The 26,046-nt window shown below is 41.0% G+C and overlaps 1 protein-coding gene across 2 annotated transcripts in view; it reads left to right on the top strand.

Annotated features, from left to right (window-relative positions):
• Positions 1–25,497, top strand: part of LOC141265485 (cadherin-10-like) — an 847,801-nt gene extending 822,304 nt beyond the window's left edge. For both annotated transcript variants that reach the window (XM_073678636.1, XM_073678635.1), the window contains 2 exons: positions 3,634–3,885; positions 24,394–25,497. In XM_073678636.1, the coding sequence (XP_073534737.1) occupies positions 3,634–3,885; positions 24,394–24,884 (743 nt within the window). In that variant the 3' untranslated portion in view covers positions 24,885–25,497. The remainder of the gene's footprint in view (positions 1–3,633; positions 3,886–24,393) is intronic.
• Positions 25,498–26,046: the final 549 nt, after the last annotated feature.

Raw genomic sequence — 26,046 nt, 5'->3', positions numbered from 1 at the left:
TGACATGTGCCCGCAACAGCTGCGGTTGGAATCGCGATCCACCTACGGCTGTTACCATGTTAAATGCCGCTGTCAATCTCTGAGAGCGGCATTTAACATCGCCGCGCCAGAAGCGCTTCACATACCCCGCCCATGTGTGACCCCGTCACCAGATCGCGGGTGACCGAAGCATGGGCATGGGTCTACAGCAGACTTCAGTGGTTGTCATGAACTGATCGCTATGAGTGCCACCTAGTGGTCGGCACTCATAGCACAGGACCATTTCAGCTACATAGAGGTGATCTGCTGATCACCTCTATGTAGCAGAGGCGATCAGACAAGTGCTGCTTCTAGTTTCCTATGGAGACTATATAAGCAAGCAAAAAGTTAAAAAAAATGTTTTTAAAAATATTAAAATTTTTTAAAAAATATAAAAGTTTAAATCACCCCCCTTTCGCCCCATTCAAAATAAAATAATAATTAAAAAAAATACACATACACATATTTGGTATCTCCACATTCAGAATCATCCGATCTATCAATTTAAAAAAAGAATTAATCTGATCGGTAAACGGCGTAATGAGAAAAAATTTCTAAACGGCAGAATTACTTTTTTTGGTCCCTGCAACATTGCAATAAAATGCAATAACGGGCGATCAGAACATCGGATCTACCCCAAAATAGTATCAATAAAAACTTCAGCTCGGCACGCAAAAAATAAGCCCTCACGCGGCCCCAGGTCCCGAAAAATGGAGACGCTATGGGTCTTAGAATATAGAGCCATTTTTTTTTTTATTTTAGCAAACTTTGGAATTTTTTTTCACCACTGAAATGATAAAGAACCTATACATGTTTGGTGTCTAAAAACTCATAATGACCTGGAAAATAAGAATGTCAGGTCAGTTTTAGCATTCAGTGAATGTGGTAACAAAAATGTTAAAAAAAATCTGTGGTATTGCACTTTTTTTGCAATTTCAACGCACTTTCTCGTACATGATATGATAAAACTAGTAATGGCATTGAAAAGTACAACTCGTCCCACAAAAAATAAGCCCTCACATGGCCACATTGACCAAAAACTAAAAACGCTATGGCTCTGGGAACAAGGGGAGCAAAAAATGAAAATGCAAAAACGGAAAATTCCAGGGTTGGGAACGGGTTAATATTGTCCACAAGTGTTTTATTCTTTCTTTCTTTAACCCTTTCACAATCTTTGATGTACCTAAATGTCATGGTTGGGTAGGGGTTCCTGACCTTTGACGTGTAGGGATGTCATGACGATCGTGCGTGGCACAGGAGCTGTGCCAGCACGATCACCGCCGGGAAATAATTGAAGAAATGATTGAAGAAAATATGACAAGTAGACTTGGGTAAATAAGGCCCTGCTCCTTGTTGCTCAGTGGAAGATGGAAGAAAAAAACTCAAATGAGCAGAATTACATGGAAGCTGAACTTTTGAGATGGACAGAAAATATGAGAAGGGACTATTATCCAAGCACTGATTAGATGCATACTCTAATTAAGTTGGAGCAGTCCCAGGAAACTGGGCCACCAATGAACTCTATGATTATACATAGATTAGATGAAAGGCATAAAGAATATTATACAAGAGCAGCACGGTGGCTCAGTGGTTAGCACTGCAGCCTTGCAGCACTGGTGTCCTGGGTTCAAATTCCAACAAGGACAACATCTGCAAGGAGTTTGTATGTTCTCCCCGTGTTTGTGTGGTTTTCCTCCGGGTTATCCGGTTTCCTCCCACACTCCAAAGACATACTGATAGGGAATTTAGATTGTGAGATCCAATGGGGACAGTGCCAATAATGTCTGTAAAGAGCTGTAGAATGAATGATGCTATATAAGTGAGTAAAATAAATGAAAATAAATAAATACTATGCCCGGACAACCAAAGTCCACCATGATTAATGACATATAAGTTGCAGATATACAAATATACATAATGTGGCTATTCTGAACAAGGCATGTTTGTGTCTCTAACCTGGACAGAAATACAGAAGAGAGCCTATACTGAATGTACTTTAATATAATAAATGATGGTCTAAAGAGAATAAATTGTGATATAACTCAAAAAAAAAACCAAAATAAAAATATAATTAACCTATTACATGATCATAATGGTAAAACTTTTTTTCATTTACTAAGTAATAAAGTAAAACTAAATAAAAATATACTGTACAGATATAACTGCCCCAAACTTACCATTTTTGTGTTATAAACAGTGAAATGAGACAATATAGTGTAAAGAGCAGAGAGATGATTCAAAATGCGTGAAAATAACAGTGAATTTCTGAAATGAAACATTAAGGTTCAGTCAAATGCACGGTATGTGTGAACCCCATGTATTGTATAATAGAAACATGATCACAATCTGTCACAGAGAAGCTGATAAACCTTTTCACATTTCAGAAACCTTTGCTTGCAAGTTTTGTCATGTAGAAATACATTTGGACTCAATGATTTGGATCACTCTTGTGATATCAAAACCATCTAGTACCTTCTTAGTAATTAAACTGGGACAGTGACATGAACTAATGCAAGTTGTGATACAGAAGCTGTTTTTTCCTCTTGCAAGTTCATTTCCATGGATAGTTCTCTACAGAAGGTACTTGTATTCAATCTAAAAATTAGTCAGATTTGTATTTCCATTTCAGACTAAGAGCGCAAGAACAAATCAGGATTATTAACAAAGAATCAAGAAAGTTGGGTTTAGTTACTCGGAGAATTAACTTTCGATCATGAACAGTAACTTAGGATGATGAACATTCCTTATCATAGGGAAGAGGGAATGAAATAGTAACTCAGTATAATGGAAGAAACTCATGACCAGATGCAGGATAAGGGTGGAAAAGATCAGTAATCAAAACCAGGATTTACTGAATAAATGGACTGAAAACTGTTTGTCATCCAAAATAGACAGAGTGAACCAGAAAAAAGAATTAATCATATTTGCCTTATGGATTAGTAGCCAGGCAGAGCTAGCGGAGGATGGCTTGAGCTGCATGCTGGACTTTTATATCAGCAGTGGACAATCCTTAAAAGACAAAGTAGTTTTATTTCTATTTTTGTGTTTAATTTGAGTGGTAATTAATTATTTTGGCATTTTTAAACCAATCACTAAATTAACGAGAAGGTTGAAATCCCATAGCCATTTTACAAGTACTGGTGCATAAGCAGAGCACCAAATGAAAATTAATGTACCATATACATGTAAAATTTTCACTCCATTGTTAATTGGCAAATTGCATCATGTTCCATTGATAGATCTGAGATTCTTTTTATTTAGTTTGCCAGACATTCTGTTGTTGTGCAATTTATTCATCATGATAGCAAATGTAGCAAGAACAACATTATAGGGGATTCCATGATCAAAAAAGCGCTATAGCCCTTTAATCTTCCCACTATTGGGGGTGCATATGTACCAGATCCCCACTATATACTTACTTACAATAACAGAATTATGATGGTAAAAATAGTTCATGAATATGACAGTTGTGATATACTGGTTATTTTACTGCTGCTATTAGCCTATTAGCTTTCCATTCACTTTTCTTCCTCTTACTGCTACTTATATCACTAATTCTCCATTCAGTTGTATTTCTACTAAAGTAAAAAGAGTACCCATTTTTATCTTTAATAGATAACACTGCTCGAATCTTAACAAGAAGAAATGGATTTAACAGACATGAACTAAACACTTACCTTCTACCGGTGGTCATATCAGACAATGATTACCCCATCCAAAGTAGCACTGGAACATTAACTATAAGAGTATGTACATGTGATAATCAAGGAAACATGCAGTCTTGCAGTGCTGAGGCCTTACTCCTACCTGCTGGCCTTAGTACAGGAGCTTTGATCGCAATTCTTCTCTGTATTATAATTTTACTTCGTAAGTATTTTTTTATTGTTATTTAAAATAATATACTGAATTTGCTTATTGTAAGAATTTACATTCTACAGTGTTTCAGCTCTATGTATAAATATTATTTTCTGATAATTATTTTAGTCATAGAAGCGTAAAAAGTTAGAAATAGATAGACAGATAAGTAGATAGAAAAAGAAAGAGCAGGCAGCACTCCAAAAAAAATTATTGTGAAAAAGTGGACTTTATTAGCCCATATGGCGTAGCAACATTTTTTTGTGAAGTATTCACAACCGAAACGTTGCCACACCATATGGGCTAATAAAGTCCACTTTTTTCACAATTATTTTTGGAGTGCTGCCTGCTTTTCTTATTTCTATTTCTATTACAAATGGATAATTGTTTGAGAGGATTTGCACCTTCAGCTATATTAACTCTGCTGTTACAGTTTCTTCTCAGATAAATAGATAGCTAGATTAGTAGATACAGTGGCATGTGAAAGTGTTGCCACTACTAGGCAAAATGATTGTTATTGTGAACAGTTAAGCAAATTGAAGATGAAATGATCTCTAAAAGGCCTAAAGTGAAAGATGACACATTTCCTATATTTTTTAGGAAAAAAAATATAAATATATTTCCATCTTTTACATTTTAAAAATTACAAAAAGGAAAATGAGCCGATGCAAAAGTTTTGGCACCCTGCATGGTTAGTACCTAGTAGCAGCCCCTTTTGAAAGTATCACAGATTGTAAACACTTTTTGCAGCCAGAAAACAGTCTATCAATTCTTGTTTGAGGGATTTTCATCCATTCTTCCTTGGAACATTTTTATAGTTCTGTGAGATTCCTGGGTCGTCTTGCATGAACTGCTATTTTGAGGTCTAGCCATAAATTTTCAAATGATGTTCAGATTAGGGGACTGTGAGGGCCATTTTAAAACCTTCAGCTTGCGCCTTTTGACATAGCTTATTGTGGATTTTGTCATGTGTTTAGGATCATTATCCATTTGTAGAAGCCATCCTCTTTTCAACTTCAGCTATTTTTACAGATGGCGTTATGTTTGGATCAAAAAGTTGTTGAAATTTCATTAAATTCATTCTTTCCTCTACTCAAGAAATGCTCCCCATGACATTGGCTGCAACACAACCCCAAATCATGATTAATTCACCTCCATGCTTAATGGTTGATGAGATGTTCTTTTCCTTAAATTCTGTGCTCTTTTTTCTCCACACATACCTTGATCATTGAGGCCAAAGAGTCCTATTTTAACCTCATGGGTAAAAAGGACTTGTTTCCAAAAAGCATCAGGCTTGTTTAGATGTTCTTTTGCATACTTCTGACACTGAATTTTATGGTGAGGTTTGCAAGAGAGGTTTTCTTCTGATGACTCTTACAAGAAGGGCGTATTTGTGCAGGTGTCTCTGAACAGTAGAACAATTTACCACAACTATAGAGTCTTCTAAATATTTCTGAAGGTCTTTGCATTTAAGCGGGGATTCTGATTTGCCTCTCTAGCAATCCTACTAGCTGCTCTCACAGAAATGTTCCTTGGTGTTCCAGACCTTATTTTGACCTCCACTGTTCATGTTAACTGTCATTTCTTAATTACATTTCGAACTGAGGCAAGGGCAACTTAAAAATGCTTTCCTATCTTCTTATAGCCCTTCTCCTGCTTTCTGGGCCTCCACCATTTTCATTTTCAGAGTGCTAGGTAGCTGCTTAGAATAACCCATGGCTGCTGTTTTTTGCCACAAGGTTAGAGTAGGCTGGGTTTTTATAAAGCTGGGAAATTTGCAACACCTGGTAGTTCCTAACGATGATAGTGAACAAGCCATAACCCTAGCAAGCTAATTAAGGTCTGAATCATAGGTCAAAGTTATCTGAGCACACAAATCTCCAAGGGTGCCTAAACTTTTGAATCGGCCCATTTTCATTTTTGTAATACTTAAAATGTAAAAAATGACAATATACATAAATATATATTGGCCTAAAATACAAAAAAAATGTGTCATCTTTAACTTTAGGCTTTGTAAAATCGTTTCATCTTAAACTTGCTTAACTGTTCACAATAACAGTAATTTATACTAGGGGTGCCCAAACTTTTACCTGACACTATAGATAGATAAATAGATAGACGCCCCCAATGTTGAGGTTGTGACCCTACCTTAAGGAGTAAAGGAATGATGATGTTAAAAGATTTGACCTGTATTCTATCTCAAGGACCATAGCAATCCTCCGGGCTTCCTATTTGCCGGGGTCAGTGTGTTGACATTTAATAATTTGATTGCAGCATTGGAGCTGCACATGGGCTTTGATGCTGGTGCTGCAAGGTTCAGAACAGCACTTGCAAGCTCTATAGTGAAGAGTTTGTAAGTGCTGACCCCCTTGCATAAGAAACTGACCACCACTGATAGACTACATCTTTGGCCAGTAACTTAGTGCATGAGCAGTAAACAATTGGATGAAAAATCACTACATTCTTGAGATTTTTAATTAATGGTATATTGCACACTTTCTTGTTGTTTACAGTTTGAAATTTTATCCTTTTAAGAAAATGAGGAAACCTGATATCAGATTCAGAATCAGATGCATATTTGCATCCAAGTATGTTCAGCACTGAAACTTTGCAGCTTTTTAGAGTAATTAGATTTTGATAAGCTGGCTGGAAACAATATGTCTTAGCTGACTAATCCAATGCAGTCCCCGTAGGCATCTTTCCACCCTGCTCACCATAACTGACAGGTGCACACTAAAAGAGAGACCTGCCAGTCAACTGGAACAAGGAGGGGAGAAGTCAGCTAGGGGACCTCATCGGACTTGGCAGCTGAGAAACATAGCCCCCGAGTGACTTTTCAAAGTACATTTTCTCTGAAACACCAGAGAGCTTCAGAGTAAAAGATACCTGACTGCAATAATGTAACCAGTGTTTAATGCATGTAGCTTGTGGTTAAAACAGCATGAATCTAATGACAGACACAGTTCCTGCTGTCCAAGGCACTTTTAGTGCTGAGGTCCTATTATACAGAGTCACACAATTGTCAGATTGGGATACAGATGTAGCAATCACCAAATCAAACACTGTGTTATTTTCCTGCAGTGGACATTAATGCGCAAACTATAAAAAAAAGCTGCACTATACAAATGGCATAGTACTTCACAGCAAACTATATTAATAGAATAGGGCACTAGAAGCAGCTTTGTTGGATACTACATCTGTATATTGGGTCCACCAGAGAAATTAATTTTGCTGACCCTTCATCAACGTGGTTAAAATCAATGCAAGTTCAGTAGAGATGTGCGGATCAGGTTAAATTCAAACTTGCCTGTCCACACTGATTTTCCTGGGAAATTCAAGTCACAAAAATGATTTGGGGTTTCTTAACACTCGAAAGTATAATAAACATAAGGTGGAAAAAATAAAAAAGATAAAAATGATCCATTTTATACTCACTTCACCGCTCATCTCACTGGCCTCACTGTTCCTCACCATCACTCATTTGATTTTTGCTGCATCTTTTCTTTACACTGAAGGCCTGGGAAGGTTCTGTGCAAGAGAGAAAGGTCACAACATCATAATGTTACCATGTGCATCGTGATCTTACTTGCTTGTGCAGAAATCTCCATCAAAGTCTGACGACCCAGCCTAGCGTAAGGCCCAGGGATTTAAGTGCGAAGAACTGTGATTAGAATAAGAAGCTAGCACTGAATGAGTGAAGGTGAGGAATGGAGGGGAGTGAGAGGTGAAGTAAGTATAAGGATTTATTATTTATTTTTTACCCTTTTGATCGTTCTTTACAATTCAGAAAAATGGCTGCCAGCAGCCAGAATTTCGCTGAATCCACAAAGAAGTGAATGACGAAAAAATCTGCATTTTGGTGAATGCAGATTTTTGTAAAGTTTGAGAATAATTCAACTGCACTCGATATTATGATATTAAAATCTGACCTTGACATTAAAATATTGCAAAAAGATCTGGATAAGATGTCTGAATGGACAACCACTTGGCAAATTAGATTTAATGTAGATACATGTAGAGTAATGAACTTAGGAGGGAGTAATCCTATTGCTTCATATACATTAAATGGGAGTATACTCGGGACTACAGAAGAGGAGAAGGACTTGGGTATTCTGGTTACAAGTAAGCTGAGCAGCAGTACTCAATGTCAAGCAGCAGCGGCAAAAGCAAACAAGATAAAATCCTAATGTACTGTTACCCCACTATAAATCACTTGTGAGGCCACATATAGAATGTGGGATCCAATTTTGGGCTCCATATTTTTAAAAGGATATTCAGAAGTTAGAGTTAACAGAATCCTGACTGAGCTTTTAAAAATCAATAAAGGAGAAAAATATTATAGTTAATTTTACATCTTTGTAATGGCTCTTGTTAGAAAAGTAATCATGATGAAAAATATTATCAGAGACTGTGACAAATGCCAGCAGTAGCTTACTTCACCCATAGCCTTGTATACTTGAATATATATTTTTTCCTGGATATAATTGGAAATACCAGCCTTACAAATACCACAAGGACACTTTATTATTCATCTGACAATGAGGGATTATGGATATGAGAGCGTGTACACCAGGAGATTTAGTATTCTACACAGAAAACATAAACATTAAAAAATAAATTTTAACTGAACCTAAACTGTACATACAGTAAGTGCATAAAAGCTGCCCTATATTTTTCAATAGAGTTAATATATTTCCCTAAAATGTCCTTACATTTCCCTAATAGATAGATAGAACGAAAATTACACAGTATGCAAACCCTCTGCTTTGAAAGTCCACAGTCTGACTTTGAGTACAGAATGTTATTAGGGTGTTAAGGGGATACTGTGAGGATATATTTATTCCTCTTTGTGTCAATAAAGGGATGTTCCGATCTTAGACAGATAATGGTATATGCCATAAATGTCTGATAAGTGAGACCTGCATACATCAATGTCTAATAAGTGAGATCTGCATCTATCATCATCTAAATACATTTGTACTTACACATTGCCCCATGCTCACATATACATCAGACACGTGTAAGTGTATTAAATATTCACTTACTATTCCTGTTTACAACTGTACTCTGGACATCTAATATCTAGGCAGTCTAAGATAGAGTTAGAGCAATCATGATTTTTACTGAAAAGGCAGCTATGGAGTGATGACAGGTCAGGATCCTGGTTGTGTGTTTGTCTCTGCAGACCCCCCACTCCCTTATATTCCTCTGAGTTCAGACAGCTAAGCCCCTGCCTCTACCAAGTAACTGCATATTCAATGCAGACAGGGAAGAGGAGGCAAGATCTGTATAGTTCCTGCAGCTGAAGAGCGCTGATGCCATCAGCTTTTCCTCATCGAAGCAGCTTTCTTTTGTCTGTCAGCAAAATGAGGCACAATGAAAACTGTCTTCTTCTTGTTCTACTCTTACTTTTAGTTAATAGCAGCGTGTCTTTTTCCCTTCCCTGTATGAACTTCCTGGGCCAACCTCACTTCATGGTTCCATCCAGCGTGATTCTATTGGTTCTCCCATAGCGGCAAGAAGAGATGCTGATTTGATGAATGCCAATTACTTACAAAATGAACATAGAACTAGCACTTTTGTTATGAATATGCAATATTTATTTTTTGCTTAAAGCAGCTTATTATTTAAGCTTCATTACTAGTGTTGAGCGAACATGCTCGACACTGCTCGGTACTCGCCCGAGCATCACGCTGCTCGGGATGTTCGGCGAGCACCGAGCATTTCCGGGTTACTCGGGCGGGAGCTCGGGTCTCCGCCCTGCATGTTTGGCGCTCTTTACAGAGCCAATGAACATGCAGGGATTGCCAGCCAGTCACTGTAATGCCGCAGCCATGTTGTTTGTGGGCATTACAGTGATTGGCTGGCCGCACAGCATCACCTCGAGTATTTAAAACCGGGCGCCGCCATTTTGGACACAGTCGCTCCGGATCAGACAGTGTAGGGACAGCGCTGCTGAATTAGGGAGAGATATATCCTGCAAAATAGTTAGTGTAGGGTCTGTAAAGGCTGCCAGATCAAGCAAACAGTCCTTCTCAGGACTAATATCCATCCCAGGTATATCAGGCAGGCAGGCAGGCAGGCTGTATAGGAGACGCAGTGGTTATACCAGCAAATGCTGCATTACAGTCCTGAGTGCTGCTCCTGTTGCTGAAATTGCTGGACTTAGCTCCAGGTCCCGGGGGCCAGGAAAAATCCTTTTTTTTATCTAAATCCTTTTTTTTTTTCCTCCTTCACAATGTACAAATACTTATCTTATTAACATTTTGGTGCCCCCCCCCCCAAAAAAAAGTGTGCCTCTGATTTTTCAGACACAAATATATCTGTTGAAAATAGTCTGGTGTAGGCCAGAGAAATAGAAGTGTGGTTTTGCAGTTCTATGGGCCATTTGTATCTAAAAAAAACAGTTTGAGTGTGTCGCTCACTGTTCAGCTGCAAATATTTTTCAGACACAAATATATCTGTTGAAATTAGTCTGGTGTAGGCCAGAGAGACAGAAGTGTACTTTTGCTGTTCCACGGTAAAAAATCTCTATTATCCTGCTTTTTGCATTTTTTGCTGTAAAAAAAAAAAAAAATAGTGTCTCCCTGATTTATCAGACACAAATATATCTGTTGAAAATAGTCTGGTGTAGGCCAGAGAGACAGAAGGGGGCTTTTGCTGTTCCACTGTAAAAAATCTCTATTATCCTGCTTTTTGCATTTTTTGCTGTAAAAAAAAAAAATAGTGTCTCCCTGATTTTTCAGACACAAATATATCTGTTGAAAATAGTCTGGTGTAGGCCCGAGAAATACAAGTGTGGTTTTGCAGTTCCACGGTACAAACCTCTGTATTATCCACTTTTGGGCCATTTGTATCTAAAAAAAACAGTTTGAGTGTGCGCTCACTGTTCAACCGCAAATATATATATATTTTAAAAAGCCTGGTATACATCAGTAAATTATTACTGTGGTTTTGATGTTCCACGGTAAAACATCTCTATTATCCTGTTTTTGGCATTTTTTTCTGTATAAAAATAATAATAGTGTCTCCCTGATTTTTCAGACACAAATATATCTGTTGAAAATAGTCTGGTGTAGGCCAGAGAGACAGAAGGGGGCTTTTGCTGTTCCACAGTAAAAAATCTCTATTATCCTGCTATTTGCATTTTTTGCTGTAAAAAAAAAAAAAAAATAGTGTCTCCCTGATTTTTCAGACACAAATATATCTGTTGAAAATAGTCTGGTGTAGGCCCGAGAAATACAAGTGTGGTTTTGCAGTTCCACGGTACAAACCTCTGTATTATCCACTTTTGGGCCATTTGTATCTAAAAAAAACAGTTTGAGTGTGTCGCTCACTGTTCAGCCGCAAATATATATGTATTTTAAAAAGCCTGGTATACACCAGTAAATTATAACTGTGGTTTTGCTGTTCCACGGTAAAAAATCTCTGTTATTCAGGGTTTGGTCGTTTTTTCCTAAAGAAAAACAGTAGTGCCTCCTGACTGTTGTTACACAAAAATATATCTGTTGAAAATAGTCTTGTGTAGGCCCGACATCCCAGTGTGGTTTCGCAGTTCCAAGGGTCAAATCGCTGTACTATCCAGTTTTGGGCCTTTGGTATCTAAAAAAAAAGCAGTTTGAGTGTGTCGCTCACTGTTCAGCCGCAAATATCTCTATTTAAAAAAGTGTGGTATACCCTAGTAAACAATAACTGTGGTTTTCCTCTTCCACGGTTCTAATCTTCTCTTTATTACCCTTTTACCATTTATAGTGCAAGTGAAAGCTATTTTACTTCATTTACAATGGGCAAGGCGCGTGGCAAGGGACGTGGAAGTGGACGTTCTGGTGATGGTTCGTGCAGAGGACGGGGCCGTGGCAAAGGTGAAAATGTGCCACAACCAACAGCCACATCTTCTCGCTCCCACTTCTTGACCGAATTACTAGGGAAGCACAGAACAACACCAGTATTGAGAACTGATCAGTGTGAACAGGTTATTAATTGGATAGCAGACAATACTTCCAGTTACCTGGGCACCACCACCTCCGGTCTGTCTTCCACACGGTCAACTCTTAGTAGCCGTGAGTCTCGACCACATACTCTTCCTCACCCTGATGCTCCTTCCTCCCACCATGCCGAGTGTCGTCAGAGAGCACGTGATCCCACACTTGGACACTCTGAAGAGCTGTTCACTGGTCCATTTCCGTATTTGGGCCCCTCGCCTGATATGCTTGAAGTGGTGGAAGAGGAGTTCCCATGTTGCGATGCCCAAATATTTAAACAGCCACGGCAACAGGAAGTCGACGTTGGCAATCTGTCACAAGAGGTGGACGATGACGAGACACAATTGCCAGGAAGTGAGGAGGAGGATCGTGGTGCGCAAGTGGAAGAGGAGGAGGTGGTGGATGATCTAGTAACTGACCCAACGTGGAAGGAGGACATGCAGAGTGAGGCCAGCAGCACACAGGGGGAGGGAGGCAGAGTACCCCAACAGGCAGGAAGAAGCAGTGTGGTGGCCATAGACAGAAGGCAGGCAACCGTTCCCCGTAACACCAACAAGAGGGACGTTGCCTGTACAAGCGGTAAGTCTTCCAGAGTCTGGAATTTTTTAAAAGACTCTGCTGATAACCCCAAAAAGGCCATATGTTCCACCTGCCATGCCAGCATCAGCAGGGGTGACAAAACTACAAGCCTGACCACCACCAGCATGATCAGGCACATGGCAGCAAAGCACCTGACTTTGTGGGGCAAAACCCAGGGTCCACGACCAGTGTCAGCGGGTGTCACCACTGCTTCTTCCACTGTTGAGCGTGCAATAGAACCCCCTGTTGTGTGTGCAAGGCAATCCCCTGTCCATACTGCATGTAAAGATGCCCCCTCCTCTCAGTCTTCACTTGTTATGGCAGTTTCTCAAGAAACAGCATCAACGTCCACGTCCCACCGCAGCATTCAGTTGTCCATATCCCAGACCTTTGAACGAAAGCGGAAATTCGCAGCTAACGCCCCACAGGCCACAGTCCTAAATTCGCACATTTCACGACTGCTTGCATTGGAAATGCTGCCTTTTAGGCTGGTGGAGACGGAATCCTTCCGCAATCTTATGGCGGTGGCCGTCCCTCGGTACTCGGTCCCCAGCCGACACTATTTTGCCCGGTGTGCCATCCCCGCACTACACAAGCACGTGTCCCAAAGCAGTTACTGGGAGAGTCCACCTGACAACGGACACGTGGACAAGTGCTTGTGGCCAGGGACGGTACATCTCTCTGACGGCACACTGGGTAAACATAGTGGAAACCGGGACCCAGTCGGACCTTGGGACGGAACACATCCTCCCCACACCGAGGATTGCGGGCCCTATGTCAGTCAGAGTTGCCCCCACAGTGTACAGCTCCTGCGCATCCTCCTCCTCCTCCTCATATTCAGCCTCCATCTCAGATATCACCACATCAGTTACAAGCTGGAAGCATTGCAGTACTGCCTCCGCCAAGCGGCAACAGGCTGTGCTGAAACTCATAAGCTTAGGTGATAAACCTCACACTGCTTGTGAGTTGTGGACAGCTGTGAAAGAGCAGGCAGATCTGTGGCAGAGACCGCTGAACCTACATCCCGGCATGGTCGTGTGTGACAATGGCCGTAACCTGGTGGCGGCTCTGAGGCGAGGTGAGATCACACACGTACCATGCCTGGCTAAAGTGCTTAACCTCGTGGTTCAGCGGTTTCTTAAATCGTACCCCGCGTTGCCAGATCTGCTCGTGAAAGTACGCCGCCTGTCAGCTCATTTTCGCAAGTCGGCTACAGCTTCCGCTGCCCTTGCTGTGTTGCAGCAGCGTTTGCAGCTTCCGGCACACCGACTGGTGTGTGACGTCCCCATACGTTGGAACTCTACCCTCCACATGTTGCAAAGGATTTGTGAGCAGAAGAGAGCAGTTGTGGAGTACCAGCTGCAACAATGCCGTCGATATTCAGGTCAGACTCCACACATAAGACCTCAGGAGTGGACCTGGATGTCTGACATATGTACCATCCTGACAAACTTTGAGGAGGCCACCAAGATGGTGAGTGGCGATGACGCCATCATTAGTGTCAGCATCCCACTTGTCTGTGTTTTGCAACGCTCTCTGCAGAGAATTAAAGAGGAGGCATTGCAGCCAGAGTATGATGAGATGGATCAAGAAGCCGTAGCGGGCGATTACACACAGCCCAGCCTCATCTCATCCCAACGTGCATTGGGGGACAATGAGGGAGAGGAGGAGGAGGAGGAAGAACAGGAGCTGCTATCATGCGTTGTAGACGGTAGTACCTGTACAAGTGTCATACCGTCGGTTCAGCGTGGGTGGCCTGAGGACAGGGGGGAGGAGGAAGAGGAGGAGGAGGAGGAGAGCATGGTCAGTCGTCATCTTGGTGAGGACGCGGAAATCTTGCCGTTACCAGTCTGGCACGCATGGCTGACTTTATGTTACGCTGCCTTAACCGTGACCCTCAAGTTGTCAAAATGTTGGGTGACAGTCATTACTGGTTGGTGACATGTGTAGACCCCCGCTACAAGGAGAACTTTCACTCTCTTATTCCTGAGGTGGAGAGGTCTACAAAAATGGGGCAATACCAGAGGCCCTTGATGCAGAACTCTTAAAAAAATTCCCATCTGAACACGCTAGCGGCAGAGGTCACAGTTCGTTGCCCAACCAAGGCGTACAGGTGAGAGAGATGCAACTCCAATCCAGCAGAGGCAGGGGAACACTGTCAACGTTCTGGGACAGTTTTCTGACACCCGCCCAGCTTACAGGCCCTGAGGCGCGGGGTACTCTCACAAGGAGTGGAAAGTTTCAAAAGATGGTGAGGGAGTACCTTGCCGATCATACCAGCATCCTCCGTGATTCCTCTGTGCCTTTTAATTATTGGGTATCCAAGCTGGACACTTGGAATGAACTCGCTCTGTACGCCTTGGAGGTCCTGGCCTACCCTGCCGCTAGCGTGTTATCGGAGCGTGTTTTTAGTGCCGCTGGGGGAATTATAACTGATAAGCGCACTCGCCTGTCAGCTGACAATGCTGACAAGCTGACCCTTATCAAAATGAACAAGGGCTGGATTGGGCCAGACTTTTCATCACCACCAAATGACAGCAGAGTAACATAAAGTCAAATCCACTGTGTTATTTCGGGAGGTGTATTCACATGCACCGCTTCACACCCACACATGGGTATACGCTTCCTCATTTTGGCTGTTTAATCTTCTTGTCCTTATCCTCAGCCTCCACCACCACTATACCACCAGGGTGCCAGCATTGCAAGTTCCTCCGTCCTAATTTTTGGCAGCTTTTGCTGGGAAAGCATAAGCAAATACCATGGGACACCCACTCCCCAATAATGGGACTTATGTTTGTAATATGCTGTACTGCATGGCTCTTGTAAGGGGCATTGCAAGTTGATCCATCCTAATTTTTGGCAGCTTTTGCTGGGAAAGCATAAGCAAATACTATGGGAGACCCACTCCCCAATAATGGGACTTATGTTTGTAATATGCTGTACTGCATGGCTCTTGTAAGGGGCATTGCAAGTTGCTCTGTCCTAATTTTTGGCAGCTTTTGCTGGGAAAGCATAAGCAAATACTATGGGAGACCCACTCCCCAATAATGGGACTTATGTTTGCAATATGCTGTACTGCATGGCTCTTGTAAAGGGCATTGCAAGTTGCTCCGTCCTAATTTTTGGCAGCTTTTGCTTGCAAGGCATAAGCAAATACTATGGGACACCCACTGCCCAATAATGGGACTTATGTTTGTAATATGCTGTACTGCATGTGACGCGCCCCCTGGGCCGTGTGTACACGTGTGTGGGATACCCGGTGCCGGGTCTCTGGGGTCTGTAGTCTCCGTGGCGGTGACCCGGTCCCGTGGCTCAGCCTGGTCAAACCAGTGGCAATCTTTCTTAGGTTTTGAGGTTAATTGTCCGACTGCGCCACCCGTGGATTGCGGTCAGGGAGTACCACCGCTGCGAGGCAGACCGCTGAAGCTGGTGTTGTGTGCGCAGCATAAAATGGGATAACTCCCCTCGGGAGGAGTATAGCCTCAGGGCAGTGAGTGTGGATGATGGGGGTGATGGTGCACGAGCGCAGTAGGAATGACTCTGAGTCTTTGCAGTGTAGTTCAGGGTCTTTACTGATGATTATAAGGTAGACCCTCCCGGGAGTACTGGCTAGCATAAGAGGCCTGGTCAGTCTGTGAGCAAGCAGGAGTTCCCCTGGCCAGGTTGAGTTGTAGGCCTCCCCGTCTGTCTGCACTCTTCCTGGCTACCTTGCTGTAAGCGGGTAGAAGTAGCCCACGTCCCTGAGTGTACCGTGTAGTGCTCACCCGTATGGCTGGTGACTTGGGGCCTTCTGTTAGCCTCCGCTCCACGACGGCGGTGCTGGTCCCTTGCTTGTGACTGAGCCTCCGGGCTTCTATGGCCAGAGGACCTGAAATCCCCTGCCGGCTGGTTTCTCCTGCTGGATATATAAGTCCTCACAGCTTCGGACTACTGTTTCCGGTTCCTATTGTCTTCTGCCAGGGCGAACTCTGCTCAGCTTCCAGCCCCTCGTCTTTAGCGCCTAGCTCCTACAGAGCTCCTTGCTGTTACTTTTCCTTGCTCTCACTCTGACTCTGACTGTTCTCTGACTCACTCAACCCCACCCCAGATCCAGTTTATAAGGGCAGAATTCTCCCCTCCCAGGACTGGGGCAGGAGGATGTTGCATGTTTAAGGGATCCTGACCAGGAAACCTCCCACTTGCTCTCCGACGTAATCTCTATTACTGTGGTGACCAGACCCCTGGGGTGCCACACATGGCTCTTGTAAGGGGCATTGCAGTACCTCATAATTTTTGGAAAGCATTCCATTCACTGCTTAGGCCAACAGTGCACAGGAGACCCAGTTGCTATTAATGGAAAAAAAGGTTTAGTTAACGCCCTCTGACCTCCATGTCATTTCCAAGGGGCATTGGAGTGCCTCGAAATTTTTGGTAGGCATTGCACTCACTGTATGCCCTATAACTGTGTAGCCGAACCGCTCCTTTTGTTACAGAAACATATCCTACAAGACATATCTGGTTGACTGGCCTGATATTGATGTGAATGGTCCCTGTTCCTCCTGCTCTTTCTCCTTTGCCACTACCTCAACCATCATTTATCACCTGAAGCTTTGTTTTAATGGGAGTCATAGAACTTGGATAGTAGCAGGAAAACATCCAGCAATCCTCGAAGGAGGTAGGATATGTGCCAAAACGCTGACCTCCTCAGGCCTAGCCGCTACTACATACATGCGCTTGCATTACAACAAAACAAAGCAGATGCTAACTTCTATCATCCTCATCATGGTCCTCACCTTGGCACTCTCAACTCCCCGGATGGAGAAGCCAGGGCCCACCGGAGGAGTCTGATAGTCCGGTGGGCTCGGCCAATCCTGCCCTAAAGCAGGCCAGGCTAAGAAAAGTGTGGGAAAGGTTACCGGTACAAATAGGGGTGGCTGGGGACCGAGTATGGACACCTGGCCACCCCCTGGAGGCTGGGGAGCAAGCGGAGACACCCGGCCACCAGGCGGCTGGGGACTGAGTATGGATACCAGGCCGCCGACACAGCCATGGCGTGGTGGCCAGATTCCGCCTCCACATGCCTAAAAGGCCCAATTTAAAGTGCAAGCAAGCAAGCAGTATGGTATTGCAGCCTGTGGGTGGGTGGGTGGCAGGCTGCATACTTGCGCTTGCATTGCAAGGAATGGGAGAGGTACAATTGAACACTGCCCTGGGACCAGGACTTGAATGGGGATAGTTGCAATTCTGCAATGACAGGTGCAAGGTGGGAGGCATCTTCGCATGTACCATGAACAGGGGTTTGGCATGCACACACTACAGCGGAATAGGCTCTCCTTCCCACTAAATGCACTGGGGAGGGCACAGGTAATGTTTTGGTATACGCGCTTAATCTTATGTATAAGGCACACCAGGACAAATAGGGGCGGCTGGGGACTGAGTATGGATACCTCGCTGCCGAAGCAGCCATGAGGTAGTGGCCAGCTTCGGCCTCCTCTAAACTAAAAGGCCCCATTTCAAGTGCAAGCTAGCAGTATGAATTGCAGTCTGGGGGTGGGTGGGTGGCAGGCTGCACACTTACACTTGCATTAAAAGAAAACATAGCAGATGCTTACTTCTGTCATCATCATCATGCTCCTCGCCTTGGCACTCTCAACTCCACCGATGGAGAAGTCAGGGCCCACCGGAGGAGTCTGGTTCTCTGGTGGGCTCGTCCAATGCTGCCTAAAGCAGGCCGGGCTAAGAAAAATGTGTGGGGGGATGTTCCAAGGAGAAATGGGGGTGGCTGGGGACCGTTTATGGACACCCGACTGCCCCCAGGCGGCTGGGGACCGTGTGGACACTCGGCCGCGGGGAGGCTGGGGACTGAGTATGGACACCCGGCCGCCAGGCGGCTGGGGACTGAGTATGGATTCCAGGCCGCCAACACAGCCATGACGTGGTGGCCAGATTCCGCCTCCACATGCCTAAAAGGCCCAATTTCATGTTCAAGCAAGCAAGCAGTATGGTATTGCAGCCTGGGGGTGGGTGGGTGGCAGGCTGCATACTTTCGCTTGTATAGCAAGGAATGGGGGAGGTACAATTGAACACTGCCCTGGAACTAGAACTTGCATGGGGATAGTTGCAAGTCTGCATCTTCTGATGCGGCAAGGATCACTTATGATGGGCACACTTTTAGACAGTGACCTGGGAGTCAGAGATGCTTCAAGGGGTCTTCCCCATGCTGTTCCCATGTCTTTTCAGCACTTTATGCATGTGTCACACAGCACATGGCCAGATAAGGTTGTAAAATGTTAAAATGACATTTCCCGGTGAATGCATTTGTCATAGTTGAAAGCAATACAAAAGTGCAAAAACGCATAAAAAATGCTACTTGTGAACATAGCCGAAGGTGTGGAGGAGTATTTTTGTTTTTGGTCATTTATTTTAACTTATACACAAGTCTTTTCCCTGGAAAGGATGTTCCTTAACATATTTCACAGGAAAAAAGTTTCACTTTCGTTTTATTGTGAGCCTGTAAAAGTGGCTTAATACCTCTGACCACGTTGTTGACAGCAGTGACCTGGGGGTCAGAAATGCTTCCTGGGGCAATCCCCATGCTGTCCCCATGTCATTTGAGCACTGTCACTATCGTTTTGGGCTCTTGTTAGGCTTTTAAAAGACTGCCGGGGGTGCCACCGCAAAAATGCTCGAGTCTCCCATAGACTAACATTGGGCTCGTTGCTCGGGTCGAGCACCCGAGTATCACTGTGAGCTCGGCCCGAGCTTCGAGCACCCGAGCATTTTAGTGCTCGCTCAACACTATTCATTACCTAACCTCCATTGTAAACCAAAATCTCTTCTGGTACAACATCAAACGTCTAAACTTTTTACATTGAAAATTACAAATGAGTCTTTACTTTAAAGAGTAAATAAACTATTTTTCATATAAATGAGTCCAGCATAGAAAGTTATGAACTTGTCAAATTACTTTATTAAGGTATTTATCTTATTTCCAGTTAAGAAAAATTGCGTATAAGTGGCTACCAAAACACATGCTTTTCCATTTTTTTTCCCTGTCCTTAGCTACACTGATATAACAACATAATCATCTGGAGTACAGATGCTGGCAGTGACAGGCTCACTAACTCTGGGGATAAGCCTAGTGCAGGAGATTGAAAAAGATGAGAGGTGCTGACTCGTTCACTGCCAGCATCAGTCCTCCAAATGAGTATGTTCTAGTATCAATGCAGCATAAAGAGTTAAGGAATACCAAACTCTACACATTGGTAAATCTGTAATTTGGCTCAATAACCTCATTATTAGGCTATTTAAAATCTTTCTTTTCCAGAATGATCAACTTGAAATAGCTTCAACGCTTTTCACTGAGAGGCGTAATATACCGCGCTACAAGAGTATTACAGTATATCAGCAGTAAGGAGATTGGGCATTTATATGCCCTAGAGGGTCAACAGTAAAAAGTTCGAAAAAGGTTTTGGAAAAATTATTTAAAAATGTATTTATAAACAATCAACTTTTTTAAAAAGATAAACAAAAGTTCATTTTCATAAATAAATAAAAAATAAACCTACACATAATGTATATTGTCGCTTTTGCAACCACTAATACATAAAAGTGAATCTATAATTTAACCTATGAAATAAACATTGTGGGAATGAAAAGTGATGGAAAAAGATATACATTAAAATGGTACCAATCAAAACTCAAATAAGCCATTATGCACTCTGTTGAAAATAAAATATATGTTATGGGTCTTTTAATGCAGAAGCACAGAAACAAATTATTTTCTAAAAAAGAATAGTTTTATTGTGCAAAAGTAGAAAAGCCTAAAACAATGTGAATTTGGTATTTTTGCAATTGAAACAGTCTCTAAAAAAGTTATTGAACTTCAAAACACCAAACTGAGGACAATAAAGGGGACCACAGTCCCTGAATTACTAGGGAACTCCCAATTGAATGCATCCTACAGAAAATAGTTATTGCATAATTTCTCCTGTATGTTGAACAGCATAAAAAACATAAATCAGTAATATAAATGCTCAGGACAGAGCTCTTTTAATAAGAACAGTGAAGAGTGGGATCGCTTACATAACATAATTAGTGCCTATGATAGTTACATTTAGAAAATTAGGGATTTTTCTGAGGGCTGACAGTTTTTCCAATAGTACTGATAATGGCATCCTGGTAGTAGGTACACATTTGGTGTCAAACTAATTAAAGTCTGTAAGGCTATGTGCCCACGATGCAGAAATGATCAGGATTTTTTTCTGAGCATATCTGCATCTCTCTGGCAGAAAAAACGCATGCAGATTGTACATGCATTTTTCCTGCCAGGGACAAGCGGATGTGAAGCGTTCTTCACATGCATTTCTGCATGCGGGTTGACAAGCGCTTTCCTAGAGATTTTAGCATCACTTGGAAAGTGCTTGACAACTTGGTCACGCTATATAAATCCATGCAAATGGCATGGATTTATATAGTGTGACCGAAAGAATGTTAAAAAATAAAAAATAAATATTATACTTACCTTCTGATGGCCCCCGGAGTGTTTATTCGATGCATCTCGGCTCGCCGGCAGCTCGCGGTACACTGAAAAGACCTGCCGACGTCAGCGGCCACGTGACCCATCACATGACTAAATGACGTCATGACAGGTCCTTGAGTCCACCGCGATCTGCCAGCAAGCCAGGACAAAGACACCGGAGGCCATCAGAAGGTAAGTAAAATGTTTATTTTATTCTTTTTTTACAGGTACTATGGTACCCGGGTCTGGAGCAGAGTCTCCTCTTCTCCAGACCTGGGTACCATCCGCACATTGAAACGCATGTAATATGCATCTACAGATCCAGTGATGCGGATTACATGCGTTCCAATGCAAGTCAATGGCGGCGAAAATGCAGCGCTTCTGCAAAATAATTGGTAGTGCTGCATTTTTTTCCGTAATAATAATCCGCAGCCGAAATTTCCGCAGCATGTGCACAGCACATGCGGATTATCATTGGGGAACATGGCAGACCTTCTACCAAGTGGTTTTTAAGCGTTTCTGTAGCGGAATTGCCGCTGCGGAAACACTTAAAAAGCGCATCGTGGGCACACAGCCTTAACGGATTAAATATAAAACCCTATAAATGACTAATTTCCAATGTAAATATATCAATCCTTATACTCAAACCTGGTTATTTCACTATTAGAGATAAGCAGATCAATTTGCGGAGGATCGAGTTTGAGTCAACATTTCTGAAATTCACAGTTTCACACTAATGAAAACATTAGTGGCTCCCCTAATGCCCTGCAACTATGACATGTTGCAGATTATCATACCTTGTTCAGTGATGGTCAGTCCCATGGCCATCACAGATAAGTGGTTCCAAAAGGAGCACAGTTTCTATGGTAGAATCATTTTCCATCTCGAGAGTCACTGGGTGAGTTACTTCTGTAGAGTGTAAGCTCTAAAGGTCAGTTGGGTCCTTTCTCCTGTAGAATGTAAGCTCTTATGGTCAGTTGGGTCCTTTCTCTTGTAGAGTGCAAGCTCTTATGGTCAGTTGGGTCCTTTCTCCTGTAGAGTGTAAACTCTTATGGTTAGTGGGGTCATTTCTCTCTCCTTTTAGAGTTTAAGCTCTTATGGTCAGTTGGGTATTTTCTCCCGTAGAGTGTAAGCTCTGGTCAGTGGCTACTCTCACTGTTTCCTGTAGAGTGTAAGCTTTTATGATCATCAGGCTCCACTCTGTTTTCCTCCACGTTTATTTTATGAGCAATTGCAAGCTCTCCAATACTGAAATTCCTGTGAATTCATTCACTGCAAATCAAATTTTTGGAGAAAATTTGTTGAAGTTGACAAATTTGAATTTCTAAAGATTCACTCATCTCTACTCATCATTCATTAACAATAGATGCTGGGAGCAATTCATGTTTACCCTTATCTTGTACAGTCTGGAAAATGGTAAAACCCTATAAGAATACCCATTCAGCTGCTATAAGTATGTAACTATTAATTTTTATATAATTCATGTTGTGACTTTGTTTCAGTATATTTACTTTATTTTTGTATTTTTGTTTCTCTTTATTTATTTTTTAATACATTTTTGGATTTAATATTCACTTTTCTTCCTTTAACCATTAAAAGCTGTCTACCAAATTATAGCACAATAGTGCCTGAGGTTAGGTACTTTAATCATCAAACAATAATTTTATGGTATGTTTGAGTATTCAACTATGAACATCTTTCCAGGCAAACATATTTATAGAGAAAAAATATAGATATTTAATTTAGTAAAAAAGAATCAGCAATATTCATATTTTGTAATTAGTTTCTACAATTATATGCTTGCTTATCTAAAGGCACAGAAGGCCAATAAATGAAATTGCAATTCTGGAGACTTTTCCCCTTTGCATTTATGTATTTTTTAATTCAAAATTATTTAGGAAAATAGCACATTTATTTTTTCAGATTATAAAAAAGAATAAAGTGACACCAAGCAAATATGAAATTGACAGTCCCACTAAATGACACTTTGTACGTCTACCCAGTGTGTGTTTCAGTGAATAATTTTCTGGACATGTTCTATAAAGATAAGTGCGACTTCCGCAGGTCATTATTTGTGTATGTTAGATTTTTATGCAAATTACTTCTTCCAAAGTAACTGACATTTAATTTCTGGATATTTTTATTTTAACCCATTTTCTATTTTACCAATTAAAAATGTTTGGCACCAGAGAAAAGTTATTTGATTTCTGTGTTTTGTCAAGCCATGAGTTTATTTTAGGTTAAATTCTATAACCTATTGAAAAGAATTTCTGCAAACAATATTTTTTCTATCATTTTTAAAACCTATGTTTTATATAAATGTCATTGCAAATTTGATTAAATGTATTTGTTTATATATTAAAAATTGGATATGCTTGCACAGTGTGTACAAATTCTCCTATCACTGTTCTAGTATTTTTATAATATTATGGTTAAGTGCCCTGCAGAAAGTTATATATGGTAAAATAAAGAATATGAAGATAGTGTCAGATTAATTATTCTTTAAATTTATTTTCCTAATAAATACAATTTTCAGTGGCAATCTGTGGTGTTTCCTGATTGCCTAAAGCTAGCCATACACATTAGATAGCTGCCTGTTTAATAATGCTTTGGACGATTATTTGGCCGACAGATATCTGAGACATCTCTCCCACATACAGGAGCGCTTGTTCAGCCGAGCACTCATGTTCTCTAAGAGAAAGATACAGGCTTACATGTCGGCCATGGGTTAATCTCAGGGAGAACAATACGATCGGCAGTACGAAATCGTACATATGCGATTGACATCTCCGCTGACCATCAGTCGGTCAGCGACCCCATACGCATTAGACCATTGGAAAACTCGTAGCTATTGATGGGTTCAACCAAAGTTAGACTAATGTGTATAGGGACCTTTATCCTCTTTACAGTCAAGGACCTATTGTAAAGGTGTTGGGAGATGATAAGGTTAAGAAACTATTGAGTATTAAAAATATTGCCTAAAACAATGACAGAGATGGGAGAAAAGGACTTAAGGGATATGACCACTTTCAGGATCATCTTCCTTTAATTAAATGCATGTTTTTTTTTTGCTAAAATAATTTTTGCAATTGTGTTTCAATAAATAAAATTTAATTCTTTAGTTTTGATATATTCTTTGGTGTAATGTACATTGCAGACTGATAATTAATTTTTGTCCACTGTAAAACAGTGGATAAGGAAGAAAAGTTCTTCTAAAGGTGGCCATATCTTTAAACCACATAAGCACAAAATTAAATCTGTTGCTAGATGTCATCGTTAACTATAAAGACATATTGCAGTTCTTAGACATTCACTATAGTTATTGGAAGCATTTTTTCCACAAATTTTAAAACATGCTGAAAAAATAGCCATGCAGCCTGAGTTTTAAAGATTAATAGAAACTAGTCTTATCATGAGAATAATCTTCTAACTGTATTAATGTATTATTTATTTTTGCAGTTATTGTAGTACTTTTTGCTGCCCTGAAAAGACAAAGAAAGAAGGAGCCACTGGTCTTGTCAAAAGAGGACATCCGAGACAACATTGTCAGTTATAATGATGAAGGAGGTGGAGAAGAAGATACACAAGCTTTTGACATTGGCACTCTTAGAAATCCAGGTGCTATGGAGGATAAAAAACATCGTAAAGACATCGTTCCTGAAAAGTTGATGTTACCTCGGAGAACTGCCTCTGTCCCAGACAATACAGATGTTCGTGATTTTATCAGCCAAAGGTTAAAAGAGCATGATAATGATCCCACTGCACCACCATATGATTCACTTGCAACATATGCATATGAAGGCAATGATTCTATAGCTGAATCTTTAAGTTCTCTAGAGTCTAGTACTACAGAAGGGGACCAAAACTATGAATACCTCAAAGAATGGGGTCCACGCTTCAACAAACTAGCTGAAATGTATGGAAACGGGGAGAGTGATAAAGATTCATAACTTGAAAAATGTGTCATCATCCTTTTTTTTTATTCCACAGTGGAATAAATTTGCGGGCACTTGGAAATGATATTAACAATTTTAAAATAAAAATTTTTTTCTCACACTCGGCACAGTGTTAAAATAATAATAATAACACATTAAAAAAGAAAAAGAAAAAAAAACAACTTTTTACCACAATCATTTATTTCATCAGTTTTTATTCTATGTAGATTATCACCTTAGAGTATGGCTAATGTTAATTACTAACCGTGGATGGAATGCCACGGATACTATGTTGTCTGTCAAACGATCATTTTGAAAACTTGAAAAGAAGACTACTTCCTCGTACAAACTCATAAATACATTGCTTCTATTGAGTAATTGGCTGCCTTTCCATTTGCAGCAACTTTTTTTTTTCCCCCGACGGAACAAGGAAATGATTTTTCTGATACTCTGAAAAGTTATGTACTTTAAAATGTACAGAAATGTACATGTGATGTTAGTAGGTGTGATGCAGCTGGTGAAGATATATGTTAGTAGAACGTCATTTCATCCAATAGTATCTTGCCAATGTTTTATATTTATATTTTTGTATTTATTTTTAAGAAATAAACCTGTTTTTACAACTTGCTTAATGGCTAAATGATTTTAATACAATAACATAGCCAGTGGGAAATATTGTGAAGTAAATTAGATATAGATACATTTGGTATATGTAAAATTATCAAAATTAGTTTTCCATTTCCTCAACTAAAAATCATAGCTTTTGGGTTCATTATTGTTTTCTTATGTCTCTTATGAAAATGGTTTTGTATTTGTAGAGCTTCTACTCACAACTAACCGCTTAATGGGCAGATGTATTGAAATAACTATTGCAGGTTTTAAAAACAGACTGACCAAAATACTAAAGCACTATCATTTATATCAACACCAATTGTCATTAACACAGTATAACCAAGCCAAGCTTTACATAAAAATAGCAGAGATCATAAACCTTAGTCAGTTGAAGTACAGGATAGTTATCATTCTGCACATTATTATAATATTATGCAGTGTTTTCTTTATTTGCCTAAAGGGAATCTGTCACCAGAGCATACTCAGCACCCCACGGTACTCGACCGAGCATTGGGGTTCTCGATTGAGTAGCGAGCAGTGCCGAGTATCAAGTAGAGATTCAGAA

This window comes from Phyllobates terribilis, unplaced genomic scaffold (genome assembly GCF_046119375.1).
Source record: "Phyllobates terribilis strain yellow unplaced genomic scaffold, ASM4611937v1 Scaffold_4__5_contigs__length_816908805, whole genome shotgun sequence".
In the NCBI taxonomy this organism is placed as follows: Eukaryota; Metazoa; Chordata; class Amphibia; order Anura; family Dendrobatidae; genus Phyllobates; species Phyllobates terribilis.
This window is presented reverse-complemented; position numbering and strand designations above follow the sequence as displayed.